General features: G+C 48.4%; 1 protein-coding gene across 4 annotated transcripts in view; it reads right to left on the bottom strand.

The window, feature by feature from the left end:
• Positions 1–25,749, bottom strand: part of PHKB (phosphorylase kinase regulatory subunit beta) — a 200,210-nt gene that overhangs the window by 128,447 nt on the left and 46,014 nt on the right. For all 4 annotated transcript variants that reach the window (XM_063437844.1, XM_063437843.1, XM_063437841.1 and 1 more), the window contains one exon: positions 2,062–2,161. In XM_063437844.1, the coding sequence (XP_063293914.1) occupies positions 2,062–2,161 (100 nt within the window). The remainder of the gene's footprint in view (positions 1–2,061; positions 2,162–25,749) is intronic.

Consider the following 25,749-nt stretch of genomic DNA (forward strand, 5'->3'; position numbering starts at 1 on the left):
AGCAAGGGAGGCTGGTGTAGATTACAGGCACAACAGCACGGGCCATGAAATCAGGACAGACATAAACTGAACGTTTCTATTCTCAGGTTTTATAGGTTTCTTATCACTGGTGTTTGTTAGTTTTTTTTTTTTTTTACAAACTAAAAAATTAAAAAAAAAAAAAATGTTTAAATCTGGTCGAATTCTTGGTGAGTTTGACACCCCGTTTTTAAATAACGCCCAATATGATGGGATGAATGTAAGGCAAACTATGAATGTTAGCAGCGCACGAAAAGTAGGAATGTAGCGAAGCAAAGCTTTTTACAGGATGAAACTATTTTCCTCTATATTATGATGCTTACCAAACAGGTACAAGTGTGCTGCAAGTACAGACAATGTTGCTGGATATTATGGACAGTATGACAGTACACTAAAACGCTGCTGGCGATGACACAGAGATTACATGTTTATTTATACAATTCTATGCCCTAGGTACTCTCAGGCGACATTTATCTAATTCTGCCCAGCTTTGCTCAGTATAAGTGCCCCGGTAGTTACGGGGTTAAACACGGAAACCCGCTGAAGGAGTTCAGAAGAAGCAAATCTATGCAGGTGGCAGCGGGGCAAAGGCTCCGGTGATTAATGAGGCGTGCTGCCGAAAACAAAAAGATTTGGAGCGGGGGCTTTCTGGAAATAGACTGTCTAAAATGTCTAAAGACAAAAAATATAAAACCTCGCCGACCAAGCAGGAAAAAACCCAGAGTACAATCCTCTCAAATTCTGCCAGTTTTGGCAATTTATGAATTTCCGTCATTCTCCCAAATCTAAAAATCTAAATCTGACTGGACAGAGAATACAGGTTCATCAATCACCCCCCCCCCCCCCCATCGCTAATTACTCTAAAGAATCTGCCTGGGTTTCAGGGGATCTCCACGGCAGGATTGAAAAGGATGGGGTGACACCAGGCAGATAATGATCTGTGTCTGAATTTCTAAATGTTAGTACTTTTATCAGAAAATAAAGACAAACTGATATACAAATAATTATCTAGAGCAGGCATAGGCAATCTTCAGCACGCCAGATGTTTAGGACTACACTGCCTATGATGCATTGTCAGCATTATGGGTGTAAGAGCAATATGGGGGATGTAGTCCACAACATCTGGAGTGCCGAAGGTTGCCTACCCCTGATCTAGAGCGACCTATATTGGATGTACGCAGGGTTAATAGGAAGCTGCTAATGAAATGTTAAAGAATAGAAGATTTAAAAACAATCTATGTGCTTACAATGATGGCTATTTAGAGAGCCCTACACTCCTACTAGTTCTCCTTTAACAAATGGTTCTCAGCAAACCTGCTCCTAGGACCCACCATCAGAAACAAGAAGTACACACTCCATATTAAGTACAGGTGAGTTAAAGGGAAACCGTCCATTGCCTGGAAATCTCACCCCTGAATAAGATACTGAGAAACACCTATAAAACCTTTCATTTCCATCTGATCCCTGATCCTCTGTGGGTTTTGTTTCTGTGTTTTTTAAAGGGTTTTGAAAATGACATCAAAATCGTGTTCAGTCCTGGCACAGCCAAGGCACACATTGTAAATGAGGAGGAGAAGTCGATACATTGTTTCTGCGCTGACTAATATGGAGGAATTTAATCTGTTACACCTCACCAGCACACGTGTTAAATATGGGGGATAGTAAAGTCTCCATTGATCACAGGGTTAGACCCCCTGTGCACCACTGAGAACTCTTCACCCCTGCCCTACCGGTTGATCCAGGAGAACTCTGTGTGGGGGGGCGGGAGAGGTAGAGCAGAAACATTGTAACATCGGTGAGGGTTTTATTTAATCTCCATCCTTCGTGTTCAGTTAAACAGATCAGGGCCTTTCTTCCTGGTAAATCACTTACTGAGTCCATCCATGAACCACTTCATCTATCAGACATTGCAGTGAGTTGTCACCCAGAGAGGCATGCCATGCACGGCAGTGTTACTCCCCTCACTGCGGCACACATAGATGGACAATGGTGTCTGCGTTCAGAGAAGCCATTCACATTCCATGTCACTGCTCAGCCAGTTACCTTATCAGCTTGCCGCATGTAGCAGTACAGAATCCCTCGCATACATTTTATAGCACAGTGCTCCAGCTCGTGCGTTCTCCCCTTGTCATCGTCGATGCGCCTGAATGGGAGAGATAACCCGTGAAAATACATTTCTCAGCACATTAATACAGAGAGAGAGAAACAAGAAGGAAAATAAGAATAGCTTGCAGCATAATATAACGCACACACTGTGCCAACAGCCAGCTTATTACACCCCCTGTACCCACACTGTGCTAACATCCAGGTTATTACACCCCCTGTACCCACACTGTGCCAACAGACAGCTTATTACACCCCCTGTACCCACACTGTGCCAACAGCCAGCATATTACACCCCCTGTACCCACACTGTGCCAACAGCCAGCTTATTACACCCCCTGTACCCACACTGTGCCAACAGCCAGCTATTACACCCCCTGTACCCACACTGTGCCAACAGCCAGTTATTACACCCCCTGTAACCACTGTGCCAACAGCCAGCTTATTACACCCCCTGTACCCACACTGTGCCAACAGCCAGCTTATTACACCCCCTGAACCCACACTGTGCCAACAGCCAGCTTATTACACCCCCTGTACCCACACCATGCTAACAGCCAGCTTATTACACCCCCTGTACCCACACTGTGCCAACAGCCAGTTATTACACCCCCTGTACCCACACTGTGCCAACAGCCAGTTATTACACCCCCTGTAACCACTGTGCCAACAGCCAGCTTATTACACCCCCTGTACCCACACTGTGCCAACAGCCAGCTTATTACACCCCCTGTACCCACACTGTGCCAACAGCCAGCTTATTACACCCCCTGTACCCACACCATGCTAACAGCCAGCTTATTACACCCCCTGTACCCACACTGTGCCAACAGCCAGCTTATTACACCCCCTGTACCCACACCATGCTAACAGCCAGCTTATTACACCCCCTGTACCCACACTGTGCCAACAGCCAGCTTATTACACCCCCTGTACCCACACTGTGCCAACAGCCAGCTTATTACACCCCCTGTACCCACACTGTGCCAACAGCCAGCTTATTACACCCCCTGTACCCACACTGTGCCAACAGCCAGCTTATTACACCCCCGTACCCACACTGTGCCAACAGCCAGCTTATTACACCCCCAGTACCCACACCGTGCCAACAGCCAGCTTATTACACCCCCTGTACCCACACTGTGCCAACAGCCAGCTTATTACACCCCCTGTACCCACACCATGCTAACAGCCAGCTTATTACACCCCCTGTACCCACACCATGCTAACAGCCAGCTTATTACACCCCCGTACCCACACTGTGCCAACAGCCAGCTTATTACACCCCCTGTACCCACACTGTGCCAACAGCCAGCTTATTACACCCCCTGTACCCACACCATGCTAACAGCCAGCTTATTACACCCCCTGTACCCACACTGTGCCAACAGCCAGCTTATTACACCCCCTGTACCCACACCATGCTAACAGCCAGCTTATTACACCCCCTGTACCCACACTGTGCCAACAGCCAGCTTATTACACCCCCTGTACCCACACTGTGCCAACAGCCAGCTTATTACACCCCCTGTACCCACACTGTGCCAACAGCCAGCTTATTACACCCCCGTACCCACACTGTGCCAACAGCCAGCTTATTACACCCCCAGTACCCACACCGTGCCAACAGCCAGCTTATTACACCCCCTGTACCCACACTGTGCCAACAGCCAGTTATTACACCCCCTGTACCCACACTGTGCCAACAGCCAGCTTATTACACCCCCTGTACCCACACTGTGCCAACAGCCAATTACACCCCCTGTACCCACACCGTACCAACAGCCAGTTATTACACCCCCTGTACCCACACTGTGCCAACAGCCAGCTTATTACACCCCCTGTACCCACACTGTGCCAACAGCCAGCTTATTATACCCCCTGCGCCCACACTGTGCCAACAGCCAGCTTATTACACCCCCTGCACCCACACTGTGCCAACAGCCAGCTTATTATACCCCCTGTGCCCACACTGTGCCAACAGCCAGCTTATTACAACCCCTGTACCCACACCATGCTAACAGCCAGCTTATTACACCCCCTGTACCCACACTGTGCTAACAGCCAGTATTTACACCCCCTATACCAACAGCCAGCTTATTACACCCCCTGCACCCACACTGTGCCAACAGCCAGCTTATTACACCCCTGTACCCACACTGTGCCAACAGCCAGCTTATTACACCCCTGTACCCACACTGTGCTAACAGCCAGCTTATTACACACCCTGTACCAACAGCCAGCTTATTACACCCCCTGTACCCACACTGTGCTAACAGCCATCTTATGACACTCCATGTACACACACTGTGCTAACATCCAGGTTATTACACCCCCTGTACCCACACTGTGCCAACAGCCAGCTTATACCCCCTGTACCCACACTGTGCCAACAGCCATCTTATGACACTCCATGTACACACACTGTGCTAACATCCAGGTTATTACACCCCCTGAACCCACACTGTGCCAACAGCCAGCTTATTAAACCCCCTGTACCCACACTGTGCCAACAACCAGCTTATTACACCCCCTGTACCCACACTGTGCTAACAGCCAGCTTATTACACCCCCTGTACCCACACTGTGCTAACAGCCAGCTTATTACACCCCCTGTGCTAACAGCCAGCTTATTACACCCCCTGTATCCACACTGTGCTAACAGCCAGCTTATTACACTCCATGTACACACACTGTGCTAACAGCCAGCTTATTACACACCCTGTACCCACACTGTGCCAACAGCCAGCTTATTACACCCCCTGTACCCACACTGTGCTAACAGCCATCTTATGACACTCCATGTACACACACTGTGCTAACAGCCAGCTTATGACACTCCATGTACACACACTGTGCAAACATCCAGGTTATTACACCCCCTGTACCCACACTGTGCCAACAGCCAGCTTATTATACCCCCTGTACCCACACTGTGCCAACAGCCAGCTTATTACACCCCCTGTACCCACACTGTGCTAACAGCCATCTTATGACACTCCATGTACACACACTGTGCTAACATCCAGGTTATTACACCCCCTGTACCCACACTGTGCCAACAGCCAGCTTATTATACCCCCTGTACCCACACTGGGCCAACAGCCAGCTTATTACACCCCCTGTACCCACACTGTGCTAACAGCCAGCTTATTATACCCCCTGTACCCACACTGGGCCAACAGCCAGCTTATTACACCCCCTGTACCCACACTGTGCTAACAGCCAGCTTATTACACCCCCTGTACCCACACTGTGCTAACAGCCAGCTTATTACACCCCCTGTACCCACACTGTGCTAACAGCCAGCTTATTACACCCCCTGTATCCACACTGTGCTAACAGACAGCTTATGACACTCCATGTACACACACTGTGCTAACAGCCAGGTTATTACACCCCATGAACCCACAGCGAGCCAATAGTCAATTACACCCCAATAAGCGATTATTCTCGCCCCACCATACAATGTATTCGGCTAGAAATTCTAGGCATTTAGGGAGGCACTCTAAAAATACACACAAATGTTAAACAAGTAAAATAATGAAACACAGATTATAAATCTATATATTTAAACAAGCAGGCCAGATGCCTTCACGTGGCCGGTACGGAGAGGTAACACTTTCTGTTGAGTTTATTGTATGATCGGGGAAATAAGGATTCTGTATTCTAGTGAATTCTAATTAGTTCTCTCGAGACTCTGCCAATTCCATATGTGCCTGGGAAAAGCGATTCTAATCTCAGTGTGTGGCGAAACCAACTTCGCCACTGTGGGCTGGAGAAGCCTGGCTGCTAGCCTCCTGCCCTGCGACTATGGCCCCTGGACATATTGCACTTTAAAGACTATATTTGGGCATGTATAATTTATATTGCTGCTACTGGCCCTTTAAAATCAGCGGTGGACATTTTGGGACTACTGTCCCTTTAAGACTGTGAAGCATATTCTATTGTACTGCCTGTATATTGTATATGTATTTATGTATGCAGTTAACCTGGGTTATATATATATATGCAGCCTTCATCTGATTGTTCGGTAGAATCACTCCATTCATTGTATTGAGGAAACTACCGAACAACCAGACCACCCAGGATTAAGTGTGCCTCCAATTACCGTTTGCAACAATGTTGCAAACGGGTAATTGGCAATCATGTAATGTGTTCTGTGTCCTCTGGGTGGCCGCCATTCAGGAAACAACCACGTGGCGGCGGCCATCTTTAACTACCGAACAGCGGTGTTTTGCCGTCGAGTGTCTGGAACTAAAATCGGACACTTGACTAGGCAAACACCGCTGAGACCTCCATACTTCCAGAAATTCGTATGGAAACTACCGAATGACCCCCCGTTCGGTAGAAAGAACCCCACAAACAAGGGAATTCATTCAAACCCTCTCCAGACTCTATAACACAGGCAATTCGTCTGTTTTCATTCCCTTGTTTGTGACCGACCGCAGGGCCAAAATGCATGGAACTGATTTCGGATACTTTACCCATGCGGTCGGTCAATACTTTAAAGTCCCATAACTCCCGAACCGTTTATCCGAATGGGCTGATTTTAACGTATGTTGTTCCTCCAGACTAGGGCTATCTGGAGATATTGGATTTGTGGATGTACCCCAAGTATTTAGGGTACATCCAAAACTTGGGTAAAAATATGTCCCTGTTAATTGTGTTAACAGATATGTTGGAGGGAGGAGATGTGTGGGTTGTACCTTAAACTGGATTGGTGTACTGTAAACCCCTCCCTTGCATGGGAGAATCTCATATAAGCCTGTGTGTGAATAAATCAGTGTTGTTGCTGTTTAACCCTGAAGCTGGAGTGTGTCTCTTTCTTGGGGGGAAAGGGGACTGTATGCCGACTGCCAGGAGTGTAAGCTGTCCATATTGCTTTTCCTGTTCGGCTGCTTCCAGGGTTAGTGTGTCTACTGTTCGAGAGTTGGTGAATTCGTGCAGTTTGGGAGTTTGGGAAGTTGGTGCTTATGGTAGCTGCTGGTCTATGGAAAAGGGGATTATCGCCTAAACGGATTTTTCCCCTTTTATGCTGAAACGGTCCGTTACAATTGGTGGCAAGCGGTGGGATCGTTCCTACAACCAGAGGGACAGCTGCAGACAACACCATTCCTGGATTACATAGTGAGGGCAACGCCAGTACCCGTACAGCGCCCCTATCTACAAGGAACCAACTGCAGCAGAGCAAGCATGGCACCCAGCTACACTCAAGAGGCGTATGACAGAGAGGTCACCGCGGTGCTGGCTATATGCGGACCCAACCTCTCAGAGGATCTAATACAGCAGGTGAAGAAAGCAGTGCGAGAGTACTTGCCGCGGGAATCAGAGCGGGCCAGGGGGTTTGCAGACCTCCCTCCCCAGCGGCAATGTGTGGCCCAGGGAGCTGATGGTGTCGTCCATCCTCCCCAGCAGCCGTGTGTGTCCAAGGGAGCCGAAGGTGCAGTCCTTCCTCCCCAGCGGCAGGCTGAGTTACAGGGGGCAGAGGTTGTTGTTCCTGCCCCCCAGCAGCAAAGTGATATGCCAAGAAGGCAGTGTGAAGTGAAGGGAGAGGAGAGCAGCGTCCTCCCTCCCCAGCGGCAATGTGTGCCCCAGGGAGCTGATGGTGTCGTCCATCCTCCCCAGCAGCCGTGTGTGTCCAAGGGAGCCGAAGGTGCAGTCCTTCCTCCCCAGCGGCAGGCTGAGTTACAGGGGGCAGAGGTTGTTGTTCCTGCCCCCCAGCAGCAAAGTGATATGCCAAGAAGGCAGTGCGAAGGGAAGGGAGAGGAGAGCAGCGTCCTCCCTCCCCAGCGGCAATGTGTGCCCCAGGGAGCTGATGGTGTCGTCCATCCTCCCCAGCAGCCGTGTGTGTCCAAGGGAGCCGAAGGTGCAGTCCTTCCTCCCCAGCGGCAGGCTGAGTTACAGGGGGCAGAGGTTGTTGTTCCTGCCCCCCAGCAGCAAAGTGATATGCCAAGAAGGCAGTGTGAAGCGAAGGGAGAGGAGAGCAGCGTCCTCCCTCCCCAGCGGCAGTGTGTGCCCCAGGGAGCTGATGGTGTCGTCCATCCTCCCCAGCAGCCGTGTGTGTCCAAGGGAGCCGAAGGTGCAGTCCTTCCTCCCCAGCGGCAGGCTGAGTTACAGGGGGCAGAGGTTGTTGTTCCTGCCCCCCAGCAGCAAAGTGAGATGCCAAGAAGGCAGTGTGAAGCGAAGGGGGAGGAGAGCAGCGTCCTCCCTCCCCAGCGGCAGTGTGTGCCCCAGGGAGCTGATGGTGTCGTCCATCCTCCCCAGCGGCAGTGTGTCCTGCAGGGAGCAGAGACAGTCAGTCTCGCACCCCAGCAGCCGGACAAGAGAATGAAAGGGGAGACAGCTGGTCCCCCTTTCCACCAGCAGAGAGAGTGGCAGGGAGAGGAGCCTGCTAACCCCCCTCCCCAGCGGCCGTTTACCGTCCAGAGAGAGGAGCTTGTTACACCCTCTCTCCAGCGGCAGCCTAACCCACCAAGGGGAGATGTTAAGCCCCACATCTGTGCAGATGGGACCGTAGTCTCTGCACTTACAGCCCCAGGGGTAGGGACGGTCGGTCCTGTCCCCCAGCCACAGAGCGATATATCTAAAGGGGAGACAGTCGGTCTCCAGCAGCCAGGCTCCCACCAGACTACTCCCGTGGTAGTGCTGGCAACAGGACAGAGTACCGCTGGTCTCTGCCCCCTCAGCAACCCACCAAGGCAGCCTATCAGTCTCTCGCACAGCCGTGGGGGGGCACCTGAACTTGGACAAAATTCTCCCTCACCCAGGTGTGGTAACTGTTTATTATGGGTGGGCTGCTCTACTACTTCGGTTCTGTGGGTGGGTTGCTGGACTAACCAGGGCACTGACCGGCAGGAGGTCAGATACCCTGTTAGTCTAATTGGTAAAGGGGAGAATTGTGGCGAAACCAACTTCGCCACTGTGGGCTGGAGAAGCCTGGCTGCTAGCCTCCTGCCCTGCGACTATGGCCCCTGGACATATTGCACTTTAAAGACTATATTTGGGCATGTATAATTTATATTGCTGCTACTGGCCCTTTAAAATCAGCGGTGGACATTTTGGGACTACTGTCCCTTTAAGACTGTGAAGCATATTCTATTGTACTGCCTGTATATTGTATATGTATTTATGTATGCAGTTAACCTGGGTTATATATATATATGCAGCCTTCATCTGATTGTTCGGTAGAATCACTCCATTCATTGTATTGAGGAAACTACCGAACAACCAGACCACCCAGGATTAAGTGTGCCTCCAATTACCGTTTGCAACAATGTTGCAAACGGGTAATTGGCAATCATGTAATGTGTTCTGTGTCCTCTGGGTGGCCGCCATTCAGGAAACAACCACGTGGCGGCGGCCATCTTTAACTACCGAACAGCGGTGTTTTGCCGTCGAGTGTCTGGAACTAAAATCGGACACTTGACTAGGCAAACACCGCTGAGACCTCCATACTTCCAGAAATTCGTATGGAAACTACCGAATGACCCCCCGTTCGGTAGAAAGAACCCCACAAACAAGGGAATTCATTCAAACCCTCTCCAGACTCTATAACACAGGCAATTCGTCTGTTTTCATTCCCTTGTTTGTGACCGACCGCAGGGCCAAAATGCATGGAACTGATTTCGGATACTTTACCCATGCGGTCGGTCAATACTTTAAAGTCCCATAACTCCCGAACCGTTTATCCGAATGGGCTGATTTTAACGTATGTTGTTCCTCCAGACTAGGGCTATCTGGAGATATTGGATTTGTGGATGTACCCCAAGTATTTAGGGTACATCCAAAACTTGGGTAAAAATATGTCCCTGTTAATTGTGTTAACAGATATGTTGGAGGGAGGAGATGTGTGGGTTGTACCTTAAACTGGATTGGTGTACTGTAAACCCCTCCCTTGCATGGGAGAATCTCATATAAGCCTGTGTGTGAATAAATCAGTGTTGTTGCTGTTTAACCCTGAAGCTGGAGTGTGTCTCTTTCTTGGGGGGAAAGGGGACTGTATGCCGACTGCCAGGAGTGTAAGCTGTCCATATTGCTTTTCCTGTTCGGCTGCTTCCAGGGTTAGTGTGTCTACTGTTCGAGAGTTGGTGAATTCGTGCAGTTTGGGAGTTCGGGAAGTTGGTGCTTATGGTAGCTGCTGGTCTATGGAAAAGGGGATTATCGCCTAAACGGATTTTTCCCCTTTTATGCTGAAACGGTCCGTTACACAGTGTATTACAGAATATGTCAGTATACGGTGCATTATTCAGTGGTCCTCGGTGCACAACACACCTGAACAGTGCAGACAGAGAAAAAAACACATGGGAGACCCCAACATCCCCCATTCCTCCAACGTAATCTACGTAACCAGTGAGCTGCCAGTTAATACATCAGACACACACATCTGGCTCGACCTTCACCCTTAAACCTTCTGCTAATCCCTAAAATATGATTATGAATTAAATCCAGCAATACCCACAGCCTGCATGGTGAAGTACACAGGAAGTGCCTGCTTTGCGGCTGTGGAACAAGAGTCAATGCCACCAGGGTCTGTGCCAAACTCGTGCCTTGCAGCTTTCCTCCAGGACAGCCGAGCCATGATCTGGGATATGCTCCTTCCGTATCCAAGGCTGTTAGGACAAAGGAGATGACCGTTTCTGCACATGTTTGGAAGTATTACAAATGGCGCTGGGAGTGCACCACTTGTGACTCTCCGGTCCCTTTTTGACCACCTTGGAAGTTGACAAGAATGTGAAAACTTAGTCTTACATGGCGATTTCTTGGTAATATGTCTTTAACAAATATATCAGCTACTCCGACTCCATGACCTGGGGCAAATGGGATTATAACATGTAAACAGCACTCACAGAAAATGGACTTAATTGGGTAGAAATATACCTTTATCACGCGCCGCTGACCACAACTGGGCGCTTTAAGGCAAACACAATACGCTTTCACTAATGGAACATCTCGCGTACCGGCTCACTCATGCACAAACTGCTGCGTTGGAACAAACAGGAAGTAACCCCACTATCAGAATGGTTAAATTACAAAGCCATTTCCTTTATGCATCACTGTGGCATTGCAAGAAATATCTGCAAAATGTCAAAATAACTTTCTCCATTGCTTTCCTTGTCGATCTGCTCTCTGGGGAAATGGCAGTATAGCCGTGTGTTACAATACGTTTATATAACTTTAGTTACAGTACATGCTGCCATTGACAAAGAATTACAAGATTTGAGATATATATTATATACACAAACAGATTACTATAGATTGCATCCAGTCATGCAAAATGAATCCCGTTTAATTCTTATGGTGACAGCAAGTGACCAGGCAGAATTAACAAAGTACTGTGGTAATAAAAGTGATGCAAACACATAAAAAAAAAAAACAACAGGGCAATCGCCAGGGAAACCAGTGAGGCCATATATCCATATGATTGGAAAAAAGATACATTAACATCTGTTCTAAATCTGAACATTACAACGTGGACTCGACACGCAGTTTGCTTTATCGCATTTTATTCTAAGGATGATAAGTAATTCTACCACTGTAAATGTAAACAAAAAGAAAAAAGAAACATAAAACAAAAAAACAAACACACGCAGCCCCCGGCGATTTAATTTAAATACAGAAACGCTAGTGAAAAGCAAGCCCCCATTCTAATTTAAATACAAAGCCTCAGGTGTCAAGTCATCACTGTTTAGTAAATAACCCCTGGGGTTTATTGGTGAAGGCGAGGTACAGATCAGTCCTCGTTACACTGTAGCTTTGGATGGATTGCAGGCAGATAGCACTGCGGACAGAGCGTTACCTTTGGGATATAGTAAAGCGTTGGGATAAATTTAACATGCCATACTTATTTTGTGAGTGCATTGATTCCCTGATTAGGTACCTCGTTAGTCTGGGCGCAAGGCAAGCTAAAACTGGAATCTTGCCCTGAATTTTAAGCGTTCAATAGCTCACATGTGTCATCCCATATAATGTGCGCGTTACTTAACGCTACCAAACCCGGAGTGTGCTATGAATCTATGACAACGCGCTCATTAGCAGCCTGGCTTGGGAAACCGCCAGAATATTTATCAGGGTCAGAGCGAAAAGAAAATATAATTCATAATTCCAGCTCAAACTGTTTAATGTTTCACTGGAGCACCAGCAGGTGTTCACCCCAAAACCTATGGAGAAAGGGGAGATGGTAGTAATCACTGGATGATGGGGATTTCGCGAGACCCATTTCTCCAATGTACGAGCACATAAAGCCAAGCAGATTATGTCATGTGAACCTATGGCTGGGTGATCCATACTGTCCCCCTTAGTGGGAACACATTTATCCATGAATCAGGACAAATCAGTCAAAGTCAGCACACGCAGGTAGGTGACATGGCACCAACGGTCACAATAACAAAAGCATTGGCAGGAGGGGAGATTGTTACCAACAGCCTCATTTACAGACGTGGAGGACAGTCTAGCTTCCTGCAACATGGTCCTTCAACAAGGTTTGCAAAACATGTATTAGCCTTCCATCTGTGCCAAGCTTGCAGCAAAAGGCATCAAGGCACGGACGGCCCTTCCATCTAAGAGAACAGAAAGGTACCAGATACTGCAGACTGATTTATACATTACACCCTCCAGGAGGAGGCTCTCTCTATACTGACTGCCAGGAGTAAAGGGCGGAGCTTATAACAATGATTGACAGGGAGCTAAGATGGAGGTGGCTCTCTCTATACTGACTGCCAGGTGTAAAGGGCGGAGCTTATAACAATGATTGACAGGGAGCTAAGATGGAGGTGGCTCTCTCTATACTGACTGCCAGGTGTAAAGGGCGGAGCTTATAACAATGATTGACAGGGAGCTAAGAGAGAGGTGGCTCTCTCTATACTGACTGCCAGGAGTAAAGGGCGGAGCTTATAACAATGATTGACAGGGAGCTAAGATGGAGGTGGCTCTCTCTATACTGACTGCCAGGTGTAAAGGGCGGAGCTTATAACAATGATTGACAGGGAGCTAAGATGGAGGTGGCTCTCTCTATACTGACTGCCAGGTGTAGAGGGCGGAGCTTATAACAATGACTGACAGGGAGCCAAGATGGAGGTGGCTCTCTCTATACTGACTGCCAGGAGTAAAGGGCGGAGCTTATAACAATGATTGACAGGGAGCTAAGATGGAGGTGGCTCTCTCTATACTGACTGCCAGGTGTAAAGGGCGGAGCTTATAACAATGATTGACAGGGAGCTAAGATGGAGGTGGCTCTCTCTATACTGACTGCCAGGTGTAAAGGGCGGAGCTTATAACAATGATTGACAGGGAGCTAAGAGAGAGGTGGCTCTCTCTATACTGACTGCCAGGAGTAAAGGGCGGAGCTTATAACAATGATTGACAGGGAGCTAAGATGGAGGTGGCTCTCTCTATACTGACTGCCAGGTGTAGAGGGCGGAGCTTATAACAATGACTGACAGGGAGCCAAGATGGAGGTGGCTCTCTCTATACTGACTGCCAGGAGTAAAGGGCGGAGCTTATAACAATGATTGACAGGGAGCTAAGATGGAGGTGGCTCTCTCTATACTGACTGCCAGGTGTAAAGGGCGGAGCTTATAACAATGATTGACAGGGAGCTAAGATGGAGGTGGCTCTCTCTATACTGACTGCCAGGAGTAAAGGGCGGAGCTTATAACAATGACTGACACAGAGCTAAGATGGAGGTGGCTCTCTATATAATGACTGCCAGGTGTAAAGGGCGGAGCTTATAACAATGATTGACAGGGAGCTAAGATGGAGGTGGCTCTCTCTATACTGACTGCCAGGTGTAAAGGGCGGAGCTTATAACAATGATTGACAGGGAGCTAAGATGGAGGTGGCTCTCTCTATACTGACTGCCAGGAGTAAAGGGCGGAGCTTATAACAATGATTGACAGGGAGCTAAGATGGAGGTGGCTCTCTCTATACTGACTGCCAGGTGTAAAGGGCGGAGCTTATAACAATGATTGACAGGGAGCTAAGATGGAGGTGGCTCTCTCTATACTGACTGCCAGGAGTAAAGGGCGGAGCTTATAACAATGATTGACAGGGAGCTAAGATGGAGGTTGCTCTCTCTATACTGACTGCCAGGTGTAAGGGGCGGAGCTTATAACAATGATTGACAGGGAGCTAAGATGGAGGTGGCTCTCTCTATACTGACTGCCAGGTGTAAAGGGCGGAGCTTATAACAATGATTGACAGGGAGCTAAGAGAGAGGTGGCTCTCTCTATACTGACTGCCAGGTGTAAAGGGCGGAGCTTATAACAATGATTGACAGGGAGCCAAGATGGAGGTGGCTCTCTCTATACTGACTGCCAGGTGTAAAGGGCGGAGCTTATAACAATGATTGACAGGGAGCTAAGATGGAGGTGGCTCTCTCTATACTGACTGCCAGGTGTAAAGGGCGGAGCTTATAACAATGATTGACAGGGAGCTAAGATGGAGGTGGCTCTCTCTATACTGACTGCCAGGTGTAAAGGGCGGAGCTTATAACAATGATTGACAGGGAGCTAAGATGGAGGTGGCTCTCTCTATACTGACTGCCAGGTGTAAAGGGCGGAGCTTATAACAATGATTGACAGGGAGCTAAGATGGAGGTGGCTCTCTCTATACTGACTGCCAGGTGTAAAGGGCGGAGCTTATAACAATGATTGACAGGGAGCTAAGATGGAGGTGGCTCTCTCTATACTGACTGCCAGGTGTAAAGGGCGGAGCTTATAACAATGATTGACAGGGAGCTAAGAGAGAGGTGGCTCTCTCTATACTGACTGCCAGGTGTAAAGGGCGTAGCTTATAACAATGATTGACAGGGAGCTAAGATGGAGGTGGCTCTCTCTATACTGACTGCCAGGTGTAAAGGGCGGAGATTATAACAATGATTGACAGGGAGCTAAGATGGAGGTGGCTCTCTATACTAACTGGCAGGTGTAAAGGGCGGGGCTTATAACAATGACTGACAGGGAGCCAAGATGGAGGCGGCTCTCTATACTAACTGGCAGGTGTAAAGGGCGGAGATTATAACAATGACTGACAGGGAGCCAAGATGGAGGCGGCTCTCTATACTAACTGGCAGGTGTAAAGGGCGGGGCTTATAACAATGACTGACAGGGAGCCAAGATGGAGGCGGCTCTCTATACTAACTGGCAGGTGTAAAGGGCGGAGATTATAACAATGATTGACAGGGAGCCAAGATGGAGGCGGCTCTCTATACTAACTGGCAGGTGTAAAGGGCGGAGCTTATAACAATGATTGACAGGGAGCTAAGATGGAGGTGGCTCTCTCTATACTGACTGCCAGGTGTAAAGGGTGGAGCTTATAACAATGACTGACAGGGAGCTAAGATGGAGGCGGCTCTCTCTATACTGACTGCCAGGTGTAAAGGGCGGAGCTTATAACAATGATTGACAGGGAGCTAAGATGGAGGTGGCTCTCTCTATACTGACTGCCAGGTGTAATGGGCGGAGCTTATAACAATGACTGACAGGGAGCCAAGATGGAGGCCCCCAGTTGCAGGATAAAGATTGTGAATACATATCTGTTAAACATAAGGACACGTAAACACAATATTACAATCCTGGGGAATTGGCAGTTTCCTTTTAAACCAGAATTTTAATAATGGTTGCAGTTTTATATCCATTTTACGTTTCCGTGACTGCAGAGTTGCCGTGTACCGTAATTTAGACGAACAGAAGAACCATTCCATATTCCCGTAATATTGCGTCTCACAGGGCGCACATTCCAGTTTAAATGCCTTGTGAACAGCGATTTCAAGTTATATCCAACGCTATCATTTCAAATCTCAGATCTTTGCATCACACAAAGGGAGAATCAGCTATAATGTGCTAATGGACACACATTAACGCTAAGCACTATAATTAGTAAGCAGTGCTAATATGTGTGAATGTCATTTTCCTCGGATTACTGCGATACAATAGCATTTACTGCACTCCCAACAAGTGAAATCATTTCTTCAGCTCCATTAAAAGGTCTAAGCTTACAGCAATTTAGGAGGGTAATTTTTGTTTGTTTTAGTGGGAGGGGGGCACATGTAGGATTTCCACTTAGCAATTAGCGGAATCACAGGCTAGGTATTCACGGTTTGAATCCATAAGGAACGGTAATGAAAAAAACAAACCCAAAAACCTAAATCACATATTCACTCACCGCAATCAATGACATTGAGACAGAGGTGACAGTAATCAGCTTGGTTACAAGTTTATATTTGTAAATAGCTGCTAAATATTTTTTGTAAAAAAAAAAAAAAAAATGTGAAAATGCTCTTACCAACAAGATCCATTTGTAAATATGCCACCTAAGGATCCATCATCTCTTAAATGGGAGTTATCATGGACATATAGCTTTTGATATGTTGAAAGTGATATAAACATAGGCTACTTTGCGGAGCTATGATGTCCATATCCCTTTAGTGTAAAAGATTTGGGGGGGGATGTTTAATTGCCCCCCCTCCCCCTCCAGTGTGAGCTGCTGGGTTCCCTGAGTATTCTACAGACAGCAGTTACATTGTAATGTCCGTATCCCTTTAGTGTAAAAGATATTTGGGGGGTTTGGTTAATGGCCCCCCTCCAGTGTGAGCTGCTGGGTTCCCTGAGTATTCTACAGACAGCAGTTACATTGTAATGTCCGTATCCCTTTAGTGTAAAAGATATTTGGGGGGTTTGGTTAATGGCCCCCCTCCAGTGTGAGCTGCTGGGTTCCCTGAGTATTCTACAGACAGCAGTTACATTGTAATGTCCGTATCCCTTTAGTGTAAAAGATATTGGGGGGGTTTGGTTAATTGCCCCCTCCAGTGTGAGCTGCTGTGTTCCCGGAGTATTCTACAGACAGCAGTTACATTGTAATGTCCGTATCCCTTTAGTGTAAAAGATATTGGGGGGTTTGGTTAATTGCCCCCCTCCAGTTTGAGCTGCTGGGTTCCCTGAGTATTCAACAGACAGCAGTTACATTGTAATGTCCGTATCCCTTTAGTGTAAAAGATATTGGGGGGTTTGGTTAATTGCCCCCCTCCAGTGTGAGCTGCTGGGTTCCCTGAGTATTCTACAGACAGCAGTTACATTGTAATGTCCGTATCCCTTTAGTGTAAAAGATATTGGGGGGGTTTGGTTAATTGCCCCCCTCCAGTTTGAGCTGCTGGGTTCCCCGAGTATTCTACAGACAGCAGTTACATTGTAATGTCCGTATCCCTTTAGAGTAAAAGATATTTGGGGGGTTTGGTTAATTGCCCCCTCCAGTTTGAGCTGCTGGGTTCCCCGAGTATTCTACAGACAGCAGTTACATTGTAATGTCCGTATCCCTTTAGTGTAAAAGATATTTGGGGGGTTTGGTTAATTGCCCCCCTCCAGTGTGAGCTGCTGGGTTCCCTGAGTATTCTACAAACAGCAGTTACATTGTAATGTCCGTATCCCTTTAGTGTAAAAGATATTGGGGGGGTTTGGTTAATTGCCCCCCTCCAGTGTGAGCTGCTGGGTTCCCCGAGTATTCTACAGACAGCAGTTACATTGTAATGTCCGTATCCCTTTAGTGTAAAAGATATTGGGGGGTTTGGTTAATTGCCCCCCTCCAGTGTGAGCTGCTGGGTTCCCGGAGTATTCTACAGACAGCAGTTACATTGTAATGTCCGTATCCCTTTAGTGTAAAAGATATTGGGGGGGTTTGGTTAATTGCCCCCCTCCAGTTTGAGCTGCTGGGTTCCCCGAGTATTCTACAGACAGCAGTTACATTGTAATGTCCGTATCCCTTTAGTGTAAAAGATATTTGGGGGGTTTGGTTAATTGCCCCCTCCAGTTTGAGCTGCTGGGTTCCCCGAGTATTCTACAGACAGCAGTTACATTGTAATGTCCGTATCCCTTTAGTGTAAAAGATATTGGGGGGTTTTGGTTAAATTGCCCCCTCCAGTGTGAGCTGCTGTGTTCCCGGAGTATTCTACAGACAGCAGTTACATTGTAATGTCCGTATCCCTTTAGTGTAAAAGATATTGGGGGGTTTGGTTAATTGCCCCCCTCCAGTGTGAGCTGCTGGGTTCCCTGAGTATTCTACAGACAGCAGTTACATTGTAATGTCCGTATCCCTTTAGTGTAAAAGATATTGGGGGGGTTTGGTTAATTGCCCCCCTCCAGTTTGAGCTGCTGGGTTCCCCGAGTATTCTACAGACAGCAGTTACATTGTAATGTCCGTATCCCTTTAGTGTAAAAGATATTTGGGGGGTTTGGTTAATTGCCCCCTCCAGTTTGAGCTGCTGGGTTCCCCGAGTATTCTACAGACAGCAGTTACATTGTAATGTCCGTATCCCTTTAGTGTAAAAGATATTGGGGGGTTTTGGTTAAATTGCCCCCTCCAGTGTGAGCTGCTGTGTTCCCGGAGTATTCTACAGACAGCAGTTACATTGTAATGTCCGTATCCCTTTAGTGTAAAAGATATTGGGGGGTTTGGTTAATTGCCCCCTCCAGTGTGAGCTGCTGGGTTCCCTGAGTATTCAACAGACAGCAGTTACATTGTAATGTCCGTATCCCTTTAGTGTAAAAGATATTGGGGGGTTTGGTTAATTGCCCCCCTCCAGTGTGAGCTGCTGGGTTCCCTGAGTATTCTACAGACAGCAGTTACATTGTAATGTCCGTATCCCTTTAGTGTAAAAGATATTGGGGGGGTTTGGTTAATTGCCCCCCTCCAGTTTGAGCTGCTGGGTTCCCCGAGTATTCTACAGACAGCAGTTACATTGTAATGTCCGTATCCCTTTAGTGTAAAAGATATTTGGGGGGTTTGGTTAATTGCCCCCTCCAGTTTGAGCTGCTGGGTTCCCCGAGTATTCTACAGACAGCAGTTACATTGTAATGTCCGTATCCCTTTAGTGTAAAAGATATTGGGGGGTTTGGTTAATTGCCCCCTCCAGTGTGAGCTGCTGGGTTCCCTGAGTATTCAACAGACAGCAGTTACATTGTAATGTCCGTATCCCTTTAGTGTAAAAGATATTGGGGGGTTTGGTTAATTGCCCCCCTCCAGTGTGAGCTGCTGGGTTCCCTGAGTATTCTACAGACAGCAGTTACATTGTAATGTCCGTATCCCTTTAGTGTAAAAGATATTGGGGGGGTTTGGTTAATTGCCCCCCTCCAGTTTGAGCTGCTGGGTTCCCCGAGTATTCTACAGACAGCAGTTACATTGTAATGTCCGTATCCCTTTAGTGTAAAAGATATTTGGGGGGTTTGGTTAATTGCCCCCTCCAGTTTGAGCTGCTGGGTTCCCCGAGTATTCTACAGACAGCAGTTACATTGTAATGTCCGTATCCCTTTAGTGTAAAAGATATTGGGAGGTTTGTTTAATTACCCCCTCCAGTGTGAGCTGCTGGGTTCCCGGAGTATTCTACAGACAGCAGTTACATTGTAATGTCCGTATCCCTTTAGTGTAAAAGATATTTGGGGGGTTTGGTTAATTGCCCCCCTCCAGTGTGAGCTGCTGGGTTCCCTGAGTATTCTACAAACAGCAGTTACATTGTAATGTCCGTATCCCTTTAGTGTAAAAGATATTGGGGGGGTTTGGTTAATTGCCCCCTCCAGTGTGAGCTGCTGGGTTCCCTGAGTATTCTACAGACAGCAGTTACATTGTAATGTCCGTATCCCTTTAGTGTAAAAGATATTGGGGTTTTGGTTAATTGCCCCCTCCAGTGTGAGCTGCTGTGTTCCCTGAGTATTCTACAGACAGCAGTTGCATTGTAATGTCCATATCCCTTTAGTGTAAAAGATATTGGGGGGGTTTGGTTAATTGCCCCCCTCCAGTGTGAGCTGCTGGGTTCCCCGAGTATTCTACAGACAGCAGTTACATTGTAATGTCCGTATCCCTTTAGTGTAAAAGATATTGGGGGGATTTGGTTAATTGCCCCCCTCCAGTTTGAGCTGCTGGGTTCCCCGAGTATTCTACAGACAGCAGTTACATTGTAATGTCCGTATCCCTTTAGTGTAAAAGATATTGGGGGGGGTTTGGTTAATTGCCCCCCTCCAGTGTGAGCTGCTGGGTTCCCTGAGTATTCTACAGACAGCAGTTACATTGTAATGTCCGTATCCCTTTAGTGTAAAAGATATTGGGGGGTTCTGGTTAATTGCCCCCTCCAGTGTGAGCTGCTGTGTTCCCTGAGTATTCTACAGACAGCAGTTACATTGTAATGTCCGTATCCCTTTAGTGTAAAAGATATTGGGGGGTTCTGGTTAATTGCCCCCTCCAGTGTGAGCTGCTGTGTTCCCTGAGTATTCTACTGACAGCAGTTACATTGTAATGTCCGTATCCCTTTAGTGTAAAAGATATTGGGGGGTTCTGGTTAATTGCCCCCTCCAGTGTGAGCTGCTGTGTTCCCTGAGTATTCTACAGACAGCAGTTACATTGTAATGTCTGTATCCCTTTAGTGCAAAAGATATTGGGGGGTTTGGATAATGGCCCCCCTCCAGTGTGAGCTGCTGTGTTCCGTGAGTATTCTACAGACAGCAGTTACATTGTAATGTCCGTATCCCTTTAGTGTAAAAGATATTGAGGGGGTTTGGTTAATTGCCCCCTCCAGTGTGAGCTGCTGTGTTCCCTGAGTATTCTACAGACAGCAGTTACATTGTAATGTCCGTATCCCTTTAGTGTAAAAGATATTGGGGGGGGTTTGGTTAATTGCCCCCTCCAGTGTGAGCTGCTGGGTTCCCTGAGTATTCTACAGACAGCAGTTACATTGTAATGTCCGTATCCCTTTAGTGTAAAAGATATTGAGGGGGTTTGGTTAATTGCCCCCTCCAGTGTGAGCTGCTGTGTTCCCCGAGTATTCTACAGACAGCAGTTACATTGTAATGTCCGTATCCCTTTAGTGTAAAAGATATTGGGGGGGGTTTGGTTAATTGCCCCCTCCAGTGTGAGCTGCTGGGTTCCCCGAGTATTCTACAGACAGCAGTTACATTGTAATGTCCGTATCCCTTTAGTGTAAAAGATATTGGGGGGTTTGGTTAATTGCCCCCTCCAGTGTGAGCTGCTGTGTTCCCTGAGTATTCTACAGACAGCAGTTACATTGTAATGTCCGTATCCCTTTAGTGTAAAAGATATTGGGGGGTTTGGTTAATTGCCCCCTCCAGTGTGAGCTGCTGTGTTCCCTGAGTATTCTACAGACAGCAGTTACATTGTAATGTCCGTATCCCTTTAGTGTAAAAGATATTGAGGGGGTTTGGTTAATTCCCCCCCCCCCAGTGTGAGCTGCTGGGTTCCCGGAGTATTCTACAGACAGCAGTTACATTGTAATGTCCGTATCCCTTTAGTGTAAAAGATATTGGGGGGGTTTGGTTAATTGCCCCCCTCCAGTTTGAGCTGCTGGGTTCCCCGAGTATTCTACAGACAGCAGTTACATTGTAATGTCCGTATCCCTTTAGTGTAAAAGATATTGGGGAGTTTGGTTAATTGCCCCCTCCAGTGTGAGCTGCTGTGTCCCCTGAGTATTCTACAGACAGCAGTTACATTGTAATGTCCGTATCCCTTTAGTGTAAAAGATATTGGGGGGTTTTGGTTAAATTGCCCCCTCCAGTGTGAGCTGCTGTGTTCCCGGAGTATTCTACAGACAGCAGTTACATTGTAATGTCCGTATCCCTTTAGTGTAAAAGATATTGGGGGGTTTGGTTAATTGCCCCCCTCCAGTGTGAGCTGCTGGGTTCCCTGAGTATTCTACAGACAGCAGTTACATTGTAATGTCCGTATCCCTTTAGTGTAAAAGATATTGGGGGGGTTTGGTTAATTGCCCCCCTCCAGTTTGAGCTGCTGGGTTCCCCGAGTATTCTACAGACAGCAGTTACATTGTAATGTCCGTATCCCTTTAGTGTAAAAGATATTGGGGGGTTTTGGTTAAATTGCCCCCTCCAGTGTGAGCTGCTGTGTTCCCGGAGTATTCTACAGACAGCAGTTACATTGTAATGTCCGTATCCCTTTAGTGTAAAAGATATTGGGGGGTTTGGTTAATTGCCCCCTCCAGTGTGAGCTGCTGGGTTCCCTGAGTATTCAACAGACAGCAGTTACATTGTAATGTCCGTATCCCTTTAGTGTAAAAGATATTGGGGGGTTTGGTTAATTGCCCCCCTCCAGTGTGAGCTGCTGGGTTCCCTGAGTATTCTACAGACAGCAGTTACATTGTAATGTCCGTATCCCTTTAGTGTAAAAGATATTGGGGGGGTTTGGTTAATTGCCCCCCTCCAGTTTGAGCTGCTGGGTTCCCCGAGTATTCTACAGACAGCAGTTACACTGTAATGTCCGTATCCCTTTAGTGTAAAAGATATTGGGGGGTTTGGTTAATTGCCCCCCTCCAGTGTGAGCTGCTGGGTTCCCTGAGTATTCTACAGACAGCAGTTACAGTGTAATGTCCGTATCCCTTTAGTGTAAAAGATATTGGGGGGTTGGGTAACTGTGTATGAGCACTGGAGAAATAACACCAATATAAACGGATCGCCCATTCTAGTGTCTTTAATAGAAGCGGAATGTTCTTATGACTTAGGAAAGGAATATAACGGAATGAAAAACATCCCTTATTGCACATTATGCAGACAAATCGACAGATTGCTCATGGTAACGGTTACAGCAGAGCGATTGCTCTAATGAACAGCATTATTTTTCAGCATTAAGGTACAATAATACCCACATCACACATGTCTTTATTCTCACAAAATAGCAGAAACAGCAGCCAGACGTTGCACGCCCACAGCGTTACAATCCTGACCAATAAGAGAAGGGGAAGCTTTAACGTATGTAACCAGGGATTGCATGGGTCTTGATAGAGGAGGTAAGATTAATAGAACACATGGCAATGACCCAGGGCGGCCACGAATACCCAGTATAACAACGGGAGCTAATTTTTCCTACATTACATGCAGTGGGAGGGGGTCATCATAAAATGATCGCTAAGATGAAGAAATGGGACACAATTCTAAAAGTTAGACACCATGGAAACCAATGGTAACAGCAAGAACACAGCAGTATCCACGGTGATTGATCCACTTGTTCCGGACAATGGTACTTTCAAGTAACCGTTTATAAAACTACCAGAAAAGGGGCAGGATTATTATAGGCTAGACGTGTGGGTGGGCACTCTAGATATTCTTAGAATGTTCTACTGGGGGATGTGGTGCACAGCATTTGTTACGACACAAACTGCGCATTCCTGGGACAGAACCTGAAGTCCATTGTAGTTATAGGCTCTGCCGACACACAACGGCTAAACATTGGCTGCAAACAGACTGGGAGCCACTGAGTGGATCTACACTCAACACACAAAATCGCAACGATAGACAGCTCTGCCAGAGAGCGCGCCCAATAGACAGCTCTGCCAGAGAGCGCGCCCAATAGACAGCTCTGCCAGAGAGCGCGCCCAATAGACAGCTCTGCCAGAGAGCGCGCCCAATAGACAGCTCTGCCAGAGAGCGCGCCCAATAGACAGCTCTGCCAGAGAGCGCGCCCAATAGACAGCTCTGCCAGAGAGCGCGCCCAATAGACAGCTCTGCCAGAGAGCGCGCCCAATAGACAGCTCTGCCAGAGAGCGCGCCCAATAGACAGCTCTGCCAGAGAGCGCGCCCAATAGACAGCTCTGCCAGAGAGCGCGCCCAATAGACAGCTCTGCCAGAGAGCGCGCCCAATAGACAGCTCTGCCAGAGAGCGCGCCCAATAGACAGCTCTGCCAGAGAGCGCGCCCAATAGACAGCTCTGCCAGAGAGCGCGCCCAATAGACAGCTCTGCCAGAGAGCGCGCCCAATAATAGACAGCTCTGCCAGAGAGCGCGCCCAATAATAGACAGCTCTGCCAGAGAGCGCGCCCAATAATAGACAGCTCTGCCAGAGAGCGCGCCCAATAATAGACAGCTCTGCCAGAGAGCGCGCCCAATAATAGACAGCTCTGCCAGAGAGCGCGCCCAATAATAGACAGCTCTGCCAGAGAGCGCGCCCAATAATAGACAGCTCTGCCAGAGAGCGCGCCCAATAATAGACAGCTCTGCCAGAGAGCGCGCCCAATAATAGACAGCTCTGCCAGAGAGCGCGCCCAATAATAGACAGCTCTGCCAGAGAGCGCGCCCAATAATAGACAGCTCTGCCAGAGAGCGCGCCCAATAATAGACAGCTCTGCCAGAGAGCGCGCCCAATAATAGACAGCTCTGCCAGAGAGCGCGCCCAATAATAGACAGCTCTGCCAGAGAGCGCGCCCAATAATAGACAGCTCTGCCAGAGAGCGCGCCCAATAATAGACAGCTCTGCCAGAGAGCGCGCCCAATAGACAGCTCTGCCAGAGAGCGCGCCCAATAGACAGCTCTGCCAGAGAGCGCGCCCAATAGACAGCTCTGCCAGAGAGCGCGCCCAATAGACAGCTCTGCCAGAGAGCGCGCCCAATAGACAGCTCTGCCAGAGCGCGCCCAATAGACAGCTCTGCCAGAGAGCGCGCCCAATAGACAGCTCTGCCAGAGAGCGCGCCCAATAGACAGCTCTGCCAGAGAGCGCGCCCAATAGACAGCTCTGCCAGAGAGCGCGCCCAATAGACAGCTCTGCCAGAGAGCGCGCCCAATAGACAGCTCTGCCAGAGAGCGCGCCCAATAGACAGCTCTGCCAGAGAGCGCGCCCAATAGACAGCTCTGCCAGAGAGCGCGCCCAATAGACAGCTCTGCCAGAGAGCGCGCCCAATAATAGACAGCTCTGCCAGAGAGCGCGCCCAATAATAGACAGCTCTGCCAGAGAGCGCGCCCAATAATAGACAGCTCTGCCAGAGAGCGCGCCCAATAATAGACAGCTCTGCCAGAGAGCGCGCCCAATAATAGACAGCTCTGCCAGAGAGCGCGCCCAATAATAGACAGCTCTGCCAGAGAGCGCGCCCAATAATAGACAGCTCTGCCAGAGAGCGCGCCCAATAATAGACAGCTCTGCCAGAGAGCGCGCCCAATAATAGACAGCTCTGCCAGAGAGCGCGCCCAATAATAGACAGCTCTGCCAGAGAGCGCGCCCAATAATAGACAGCTCTGCCAGAGAGCGCGCCCAATAATAGACAGCTCTGCCAGAGAGCGCGCCCAATAATAGACAGCTCTGCCAGAGAGCGCGCCCAATAGACAGCTCTGCCAGAGAGCGCGCCCAATAGACAGCTCTGCCAGAGAGCGCGCCCAATAGACAGCTCTGCCAGAGAGCGCGCCCAATAGACAGCTCTGCCAGAGAGCGCGCCCAATAGACAGCTCTGCCAGAGAGCGCGCCCAATAGACAGCTCTGCCAGAGCGCGCCCAATAGACAGCTCTGCCAGAGCGCGCCCAATAGACAGCTCTGCCAGAGAGCGCGCCCAATAGACAGCTCTGCCAGAGAGCGCGCCCAATAGACAGCTCTGCCAGAGAGCGCGCCCAATAGACAGCTCTGCCAGAGAGCGCGCCCAATAGACAGCTCTGCCAGAGAGCGCGCCCAATAGACAGCTCTGCCAGAGCGCGCCCAATAGACAGCTCTGCCAGAGCGCGCCCAATAGACAGCTCTGCCAGAGAGTGCGCCCAATAGACAGCTCTGCCAGAGCGCGCCCAATAGACAGCTCTGCCAGAGAGCGCCCAATAGACAGCTCTGCCAGAGCGCGCCCAATAGACAGCTCTGCCAGAGAGCGCGCCCAATA

This window comes from Pelobates fuscus, chromosome 12 (genome assembly GCF_036172605.1).
Source record: "Pelobates fuscus isolate aPelFus1 chromosome 12, aPelFus1.pri, whole genome shotgun sequence".
Classification (NCBI taxonomy): Eukaryota; Metazoa; Chordata; class Amphibia; order Anura; family Pelobatidae; genus Pelobates; species Pelobates fuscus.